General features: G+C 34.7%; 1 protein-coding gene across 1 annotated transcript; it reads right to left on the bottom strand.

Annotated features, from left to right (window-relative positions):
- Positions 1 to 399: 399 nt before the first annotated feature.
- Positions 400 to 7,338, bottom strand: LOC148605137 (uncharacterized). The gene is made up of 8 exons (XM_088550874.1): positions 7,266 to 7,338; positions 6,242 to 6,406; positions 4,530 to 4,721; positions 3,371 to 3,498; positions 2,491 to 2,677; positions 1,827 to 1,931; positions 1,413 to 1,523; positions 400 to 1,174 (listed from the first exon to the last, which is right to left on the bottom strand). The coding sequence occupies exons 1-8, from the start codon at positions 7,281 to 7,283 to the stop codon at positions 878 to 880; spliced, it is 1,203 nt and encodes a 400-aa protein (XP_088407000.1). The 5' UTR covers positions 7,284 to 7,338; the 3' UTR covers positions 400 to 877.
- Between the last annotated feature and the right edge of the window lie 2,201 nt (positions 7,339 to 9,539).

The raw sequence follows: 9,539 nt of genomic DNA on the forward strand, positions 1-9,539 counted from the left end.
TTGTTTTGTCGTTACATCTATACTTTTTGTTGTTAATTACATAGAGCTTGCTTCTTCCGCTTTCAGTTCATTAGTTCATTTTTCCAGAGGATTTTATTGACATCAACAAATGACCATGAATGCATTTTTATAATGTTGACAGTGACAATGTTTCGGGTGGTAACAATGACCGGTAAAATTGATTTGATTTAACACGATAAAAAAACAAAAAACAAAAAACAAAAAAACAAAAGAACAACATTGATTTGATTTAACACGATAAAAAAAAAAAAAAAACAAAAAAAACAACAAAAAAACAAAAAACAAAAACAAAAATTGAAACCATGGACAGGATAACACTGAACAGTATTTAATCTAAATAAACTATTTAAACATGTTGAAATACGACATACATTTTCTTCAAATCAAAGACGTAATTCGTACATGTAATAGACGTAGCGTGACGGAAAAAATAGAAATTAAGACAATGAATAAACTGTCACATTTATGTCAGTATTTGGAGTACTATAAATTTACATTGTTGGATTAAGGGGAGCAAATGTCCAACCCTTTTCGTCTATAAAACAATAAATTCAACGAAAAATAATAAAAAAAAAATATACATTGTATATAAGACCACGCTTCATCAGTCTTTATCCGTACTCTTTTCTTCCTCACACCCATGAATTTGTTTTTGAAATCCGAAGTACTAGACGCAATAAGATATAACTGACCATGAAGTTTGACATTCATGTGTAATAACTGGGACATCAGCATTTTAGTTTCTGAAACATGCAAAATATCTGTACACAGTAACCTTAAATGTCATTTATAAATCGAACAAGAAAGCCCTGAAGTTTCTATTAACATAATATTGCACTAAAGAAACATTTTGCCGTTATTTGATATGGCGTTTAGGGATAACATGTCCGTGTCTGATAACTGGTCCTCCGTTGAATAGAATCAGTGCAGGCCATATAGTATAGTCCGTTACTTTCCCCTTCACTTTGAAGTACATAAATTTACTCATGTCTATTGCTTCGTCTCTTCTTGCAAGAACGAATCTCATTGGTGGATCATGTACGCTCATTAACCACGTGATTTCTACACATTTATCCAAATAAATTCCCAACCGATCGACGTATTGGAATTCTGACCAATTCAAGTTTTCCTGGAGATATAACTTCTTGAATAGCTGAAAAAGACAAAAAACATAAAAAAGACTCAAATAAAACAAACGTGCATTCCAGTTTATGTGCATACATGTACATGTATTGAATACTTTCATGAAAACAAGAGCATAGTAAGACAAAAAATTATTAAGATTGGAAAGAATAAAATCTCACCAGATAACTTAAAAATCATTTCTACTGGAAAATTTTGTTCTTAAAGAACTGAATGCATCATTCTTAGTAAAGAATATTGATACCCACTGAATATAAAGCTGGGAGTGATTTAGATGCGGTTGCTTTTCTGATTTCCTTTGCATACATTTCATTTTGTTCAGCCACTTCAGGATCATCTTTGCTTCGTTTCCGATATTCCTGAATATATAAAATCATATTTGAAATTTTTTTAACCAGTCCAGCGAAAATTCTTAACCTTACAAGGAATGTAAAAACTGCACAAGCAGTAATAGAGATGGGTTACATGTATACATGTACTTATAGTTGATATATCACACTACTACTGTAACACTCATTCCTCCGTTTAAATACATTAAAAGTACTACAAAAAACCTTTTTTTTTGCTTTGAATTAAGTTTTCGAAATTAATAGATACAACATTCCTGCTCAAAGTGATAAATTATACGTTCTTGTTCTGCAGACACGTCTGCATGTACCTACCTGGCCTTCCATATAAAGAGTAGGTTCCAAAACTGTCTTGTTTAATTGTCCCACCAGTTTCTCTTGTTCATCTCTGGCAATTTCTGAACTGAAATCGTATGCTTTCTGAAAGAGAAACCCAGAATACAAGTAAATTCTTTAATAAGCAGTCTATCTATATTGTTTTATGAAGTTTTAAAAAGATATTTAGAATGAAATACGTTGTTGGATACATGTACGACATATGCAATTCAGGTAGCCTGAGACGCAAACCTTACAGTTTCATCTACAAATATCCCGTCTTCCCTGTTGATAGTCAAAGTCTAACCCTTATACATTGTAACTTATCCAACTTTCAATTTTATTCTTTCGTTTGGTTGCTTCGTTAGTGTACATTAATTTGCAAACTAGTTTGTATGCTTATTTTTCATCTTTATCTTGATTTTCAAGGCTTTGTGTGTTTTCTACGCATGTGCATTATAGACCCTTTTGGGCTAACTGTGGGGTAGTTGATAAGCATGCACAGAGCATGCTCAATATACATTTCCGCGAGGAAAATTCTTTTGTTCTACCCAAACCTTACCTCGCGGAAGTGTATAATGAGCAGGCACATCAACTTACCACAAAAGGGTCTGTTGTAACTGAACTTGCAATAAATATAACTCTTCACACGGCTCAAGCTTACCAATAATAGATCCCGTAAGAACAGGAAGGCTTCTGTTTCATCGTCATACAACTCTTTAGCTATAGGTAAAACATCGTGCCATTGTATGTCGAAGAGACCATCGTACATATCTCCTATCTTAGTAGGCCTGATGGGATCTCCGGAACCAAGGACAACGTAATGACCTTGGTGTTGTCTTCTACTGGATCTGAAGGGAAGAAATTATTATAATTGTTCGTTCGAAATCGTAGTTCGAGTTAAATAAACAAGTATCTTTTTAAATAGTATAAAGTCCTTTAAGGACAGAAGTGTGACGGATTAACAATTAATCGTATCTCGAATGGAAATTAATGATCGTTCCCAAACCATGTTTCAGAACTTACTCTGTTCCATCTGTTGTTTGTTACGGCATACATGTACTAGCACTCATAAACTGTGCCCATAAAAAATACAGTACTAATTAAATAACATTTAAAATAAATCAGGTCTTATACACTGTACATGTACCATTCACATGGTCCCAAAATAGACCGTTTTGTCAAACGATGGGAAATACCGAGTAAATGCCATTTAATTATACGGGGCTTACCAAAGACCCAACAAAATTCAAAGAAAAAAAAACAGAATAAAAAGAAGAGGGAACGTATATGAAAAATGTACATGTACCATATGTATGTTTGTAAAAAAAATAAATCCGAAGACATTAAACTCAATGCAAGGTAATGCACAATTTACAATTTGATCAATACATACATGTATAACTTCAATTTTGGACGAAACTTGAAAAGTTCTTTTGAACTGTCCTGAAGAGTGGAACTTTACGCTGAACCCGTATAAGGTATATGTAATAATTTGTTAAATGAATATCTTGATTTTCATTAAGAAGTATCAGTCATTATACTTGACAGTCAATTCATCAATCTCTTGTTTTTGCAGCCTCATTTTTCTTCTCATTTCTTCATAATCTTCTAGTGGAATTGTGACAGTGTCTGGAAGTTCACACAAACGAGACTTCTTTTTCTCGTCAAGCTAAAAAAAGGGAATCATAATTTAATACTGTATCAACTTTCAAATTATCAAAAAATGATACAGCAAACAAATACCTAGATGTCACAAAATTTGCTTAAAACCTGCAAAGATCGCTTTATATTTTTTGTGCTGCCTTGTTTTCCTTGTCTTCGCTTTTTTATAAATGCACTTTTATTTTATTATGTTGTCTACACAACATTTTGTATATAAATACTAATAGTAGTGTCCTTTTTGCACGTTTTGGATTTTGAGGTCTCTGGATTTTCCTTGTGATGCTTCGACAGATTCGTGCTGGTATCTGATATGTTCAAAGACCAGACATATTGACAGCCGTTAGGTAAAAGAGCGGCAACTCAAGTAAGTAGAGAAAAAAAACGCCTTAAATGCACCAGCATATCACCTAAATAAAACATAGTAAATACTTTCAGAAGTCCCCAAACGTCCTCAGTAACATTTGAAAGGCCTCACAATTAAACAGTAACATAACGATGACACTACTTCAAAATAAACTAAAACGTAGAATAACAACACAAGGACACATTTCTGATTGTGGACATGCATGTCTGCGATGGGATTAAGCTAGTTCTAGAAGGCTTTAACCATTTCCCTTTAATGTGAAGTAAAAAGATGAACTGAAACAACAAACACACAACAAAACCCACTCGATAGTACATAAAATCCTCTCCATGGAATACTTCTACACACACCAGAACCATATAGACAAAATGAGATATCCACTTAATTAAAGAATGCTCGCAGTTACTGAAAGCTGAACTAAGTAACATTACAATACCAAAGAATGATAATCACATCAAAACTGCCATCACTTGAACAAATTGGTCACCATAATTCTAGTGGATTGGATTTGGAGTAGTAGGTAGTGCAATACTAACAATGACTTAGTTTTAACGTAGAGATGTAATTATAGGTCGAATATCTCTATTTGTGAAAGCAAGATTCAGAGAATGAAAATCATATCCTTTACGGATAAGTCTGTTAAGGAAGTATGAAGCACAGCATCATACATGTACCTGTTTAGCCGTAAGCATATCGTATGCCTCTTTTGCAACAAGTAATCGAGAGAGCTCTTCCTGGGCTTCTTTTTGCATTGGGACGCCATTTCTATCAGTGGTAAGCATCTCATACAGCACACCCGCGTGTTTCTTTAACGGAGACAATGCTTCTATTCTTTCTACATCTTGCTTATCTACTGGTAAAATACCCTAGATATATATAGATAGATATATATATAAACATATAGAAGGATCTGAAAAATTCCCAACGATGATAGAACTGTCAAATGCGAAGCAAATTTTTGGTCGTTCCCTCCGCGGGACTCGAACTCGTACCGCTGTGACATTTATAGCAACACCGCCTGCACTAAGTCCAGCGCCCTAACTGGCCGAGTGGTCTAGGGCGCTGGACTTAGTGCAGGTGGTGTTGCCATAGATGTCACAGCGGTACGAGTTCGAGTCCTGCGGAGGGACAAATGAAATTGATATCAAATTGATACAGGGAAGATAACGTAAACTTATAGAAGGGTTTGAAAAATTCCCAACGATGTTAGAACTGTCAAAGTTGCGAAGCAAATTTTTGGTCGTTCCCTCCGCGGGACTCGAACTCGCACCGCTGTGACATCAAAAGCAACACCGCCTGCACTAAGTCCAGCGCCCTAGACCACTAAGCTAGGCTATAGCCTAGCTGGCCGAGTGGTCTAGGGCGCTGGACTTAGTACAGGCGGTGTTGCCATAGATGTAAGATGGTAGAGTTGCCTCAACCCATTAGACTTCTTATATGTATTATATACTTGGTGTGGCTGTATTTGTATGCTGTTACAGATCCTGTATTTTCTTACTCGATACCATCAGAGGTTGTCCTGCTCAGTTACATCATGTGCTAATGTTCGCGCTCTAGATTTACTTACGAGGAAGTAATCACTCGGTTAACGAAAGCTATATTTTATATAGCCAAGTTGGCCGAATGGTCTAGAGCCTTGGACTTGCAGGCGATGTTGCCATAGATGTCAGAGAAGAGAAGGGGTTCGAATCCCACTGAGGGCGCGACCAAATTTGCATCGCAAATTTGCAACCTCGCGGCATCGATTCTAGAGTTTGGGTGTAGTTTGTAAATGTTAAGAGTATGGTCATGTAGTTGAATAATAGGATATCGTTTTGAAGTGTGCTTAATGTACGAACGTAATACCCATTATTGTGGTATATTGCTCTGACCGATATTTTAACCATTCCAAGAATATGAAACATGCATAAATTTATATGAAAAATGACAAAACGATTCTCTTATTCGTTTTAATGCACGATAAACGCACGATAGAAGAGTTTGTTTAAACGCACACTGGGAGCGTTCGTTTAAGCGCACGATAAAAGCAGTTGTTTAATTTGATTGTTATTTTTTATATTTTTTGCTATTATAAATTTATTAAATATCATGAATTTAATTTTCTATTTTTTTTCTGTCTTCATTATATGTCAATAGTATTATTTTTAGTCGTTCGTCTTTCGTGCGTTTAAACGCTCGATAGGAGCGTTCCTTTAAACGCACGATGGAAGCATTCGTTTATCGTGCGTTTGGTAAGCATTTAGCGTGCGTTTGGGTATCGTGCTTGCGGGAAACCGTAACGTCTCAAGGAGTGTACACATGTGTCAAGAATCTACCATCATACATACAGCGTCAAATTAAACTCTTGACTGTACATACAGTATCCGTGTATACTATTAAGACATACCCTTCCAGGATAGGTTTGAAATCCTTGGTCAGCTGAGACTAATCTGTCATACTCCTCTTTAGCTTGTTTTATCTTGTCTATAGTGTAAGCATCCTTTATCTGCCTCAATAGTCTTATGATAGGACTTCTTTTAGATTTAACAGAGGCGCTACTACTAGCGCTTTTCTGAAAGAAGAATATTGAATTTTCGTATAAAGTAGAAATCTTTATTAAAGTCAGACAGAAGGTGGTTCATCAATGTCAAATACCCACCGAATTCACTTTTAGTTCTTATTCATATATTCAGCTACAGACCACATAACAAGTCATAGTTTTTCATTTTGGTGTTGCGCTTTTGAGATAAAATTTATGTAGATTGTACATGAAATTAGCACTTTGCAAAATTTATCGTTCCTGATTTTGTTCGATTTGGTTGATTTTAGTGGGAGATAAATGTATGATTTTCTCAAAAGTATAGATCTGAATATGAAAAGGACAACTAATACGTAAAATCATAGGATAAAGTATGTAGATTGAAAAAAAACATTGTTTTTTCGTTGGTTTTTGTTCACCCTGAATCACGTTAATATGGACGGTGTCTGTATTTTATATGGACTAGTACTTAATGATTCCATTTCCTTGTCTGCATTCTTAAATGCATATTTGGAGTTATCTGGACCAGTGTTCAATTTGTCGGTTATGTTCCCGTACTGCTTATGTACCAAAAAGTCATCATTTTCATTTTAAAAAATCGTAAATATTTCAGATTAAAATTAATTCATCATAAAGCTGAAAACAATTTGATCCCTTCCACTGCATTTCAAAGTTTCATCAAAGACAAAAAACTACCTAATCTGCATTTGTATAGAAAAAAATGTAAGATGAATAACATGAACATTAAAAACAACGACAGCCACTGGACTACAGGTTCCTGACAGGCACAAACAGTATGTGGCGGGGTTAAACATGTATTGTAAAGGAAAACTTTGCAATTAAGACTTGTTTACATTGTAAAAATTACTGAAATGATTGAAATAAAACAGACCTGATGCCGATGTGCCATACCTAAAATAAAGTCACCCGAATTTGGCAAAGATAACGACTATCAAATTGGAAATCAAGAACGATAACTCATGCGGAGCAAAGGCATCTCATTTAAATCAAGATAAAACGTCAATATTGAAATGTTATTTAAATGTTTTTGTGATTATCACTGTGTTGTTAATAAAATGCTACATTTAAACAAAGGGCAACAGACAATACTAACGTCTGATATTATACAACTTAAAGATGGTTATCTGCACCGTGGAATGCCGCAGTTGGTATTTCACACGTTAATAATTTACTTCGGTCACTGTCGAAAAAGCATAGCGTAAGTGAAGAGCTATACGCATAGAATTCTAGTGGTGCGATTGCACCACTAAAAACTGTCCACTTCCATATTTAATAAAAAGAATAATAACTAATTTTCAAAATAAAGAATACATATTCATTTTTTTTCCGGAACGCTCTTGTTTTAGTTAGGCACATTAAGTAAAACATTGCATAATGGGGGGTGTTTTAGAAAAGTAGACGATGCCTATAATATTTGTTGCTTTTGTTTTTGTTTCCTTTTCTTCATCTTATACGATTTTTGTCTGACCAAGAAACTGTGAAGGGAAAGGGGGATACAGTGATCCAATCATTTTCCACATAATCAACAAAAGTTACAAACAGATGGGAGCCCAGGTCATATATGTTTATCAATTATGGACTTTTAACGAAGTTAATACGTTATATATGGACTTGTTCATATTATATTGAGCGAGGACGGATGGACATAGACATGCAACTTTTGGGAGGGTATAAATGTATCACATTTTTGTGGCGAATTATAAAAAGTGCGGTATCTCTATTTCATTTTATTTTGATCAAAATTCAGATTATCTCAACCAACGTCTCATCTCTAGCTTTACTGAAAACCAGACAAATACCCTTTTTTCAAAATTTAAAGACGTTTTCCCTTAAACGGTTACGGTGTAACGAAGTGTAATATTAGACGGACTGGAAAATCCGTACTTTATTACATTTTTGAGACTATTTAACTTTACCGAGGGGATCTCATGAGAGACTTTTTGATAAATTACTTTTGCTTGGATGCGAAAGAGTAATCAAAGGAACCAAGGTTATAGCGGTAATCAAAAGAATGTAATCCAGGGACAAAGACCAGACATGGAAAACAGACATACACAACATAAAGTAACTAAAATTATACATAAAAAGTAACAAAAGTAAATGAGCAACTCGGACTCCACTAAAAACTGGGAGCAAGGACCAGATGCACCGGTAGGGTAAGCGTCCTTATGCAATGAACTGACCAACCTGACTGTCATGAAAAATGTTCTGCGCTTTGATATACATAACTTAGAATAGTCTGCACTCTAAAATGTTTCCTCTTTATGCTCAATATTTTGAATTGATTTACATAAAAAAATCGATTTCAACGTACATACGTACGTATTTGTGAACTGACCGTAGAACTTTATTATCATTATGGAAATACAAGTATAAGTATACTTTGTTAATTAAGAAATGAATCTCGGAAACTCCATTTCATTATTGTTCTACCACGGGCTGACCATTTATGCCGGTAGTTTACCCCTCGCTGTCGATCGGGGTAACATAATGCGGCATAAGTGGTCAGCCCGTGCTAAAACAATGGTAAAATGTAGTTTCCGTGATTTATTTCGATTTTATAAGGACATTTACGGTACTTTTTTTGACAAATTCGTGACCTATAACGGTAATCTAAGACCCGCCATATTTGTCCATATTAGGCTGTACACTTTACACCGTGTCAGTCGAAATGGTCGGTAGTAAAACAATTACTATTATTATTTATAATGAAAGAAAGAGCGAATTAAATAGAATTGTGTTAGATATGGCACAGTCGATTATTATAAGGTCACACATGGACAGGTACAACGCCTGGACTGAAACTTTTCATTCAATAAGTCGCTGCCCATTTAGCAATCCAGAATCAACCACAGTTGCGGTCTCAAAGCCTCTAAAGGACGTCATATTAGAATTAAAATAGTCAATAATTGTATTTACTGCAAAAGTTTAGGATGAAGAGTAAGTATATCACTTAAGTGTGTACTAATGCAGTGAAAAATAAGGTAGTGTTATCCTTCACTAGTATGTTAAAACAAAAATTTAAATGTTGTTGAGGGTGCTTTAAAATATTAACTGAATATAAATCCGATATGACTAACTATAAAAATAATGAATCACACACTGTGTAAACAATTTTTTATGTATATCTGGAGATAATATTTAG

The sequence above is a fragment of the Perna viridis genome, chromosome 10, assembly GCF_037379345.1.
Source record: "Perna viridis isolate PV_CMFRI_1.1 ecotype Kerala chromosome 10, ASM3737934v1, whole genome shotgun sequence".
NCBI classification, from domain to species: domain Eukaryota; kingdom Metazoa; phylum Mollusca; class Bivalvia; order Mytilida; family Mytilidae; genus Perna; species Perna viridis.

Excerpts from the sequence above, each read along its gene's own strand:
- LOC148605137 (XM_088550874.1), bottom strand. Across the intron at positions 4,722-6,241 it reads TTCAAACCTATCCTGGAAGG|GGTATTTTACCAGTAGATAA; the intron begins GTATGTCTTAAT and ends ATATATATCTAG. Across the intron at positions 1,932-2,490 it reads TCTTACGGGATCTATTATTG|AAAGCATACGATTTCAGTTC; the intron begins GTAAGCTTGAGC and ends TTTCTCTTTCAG.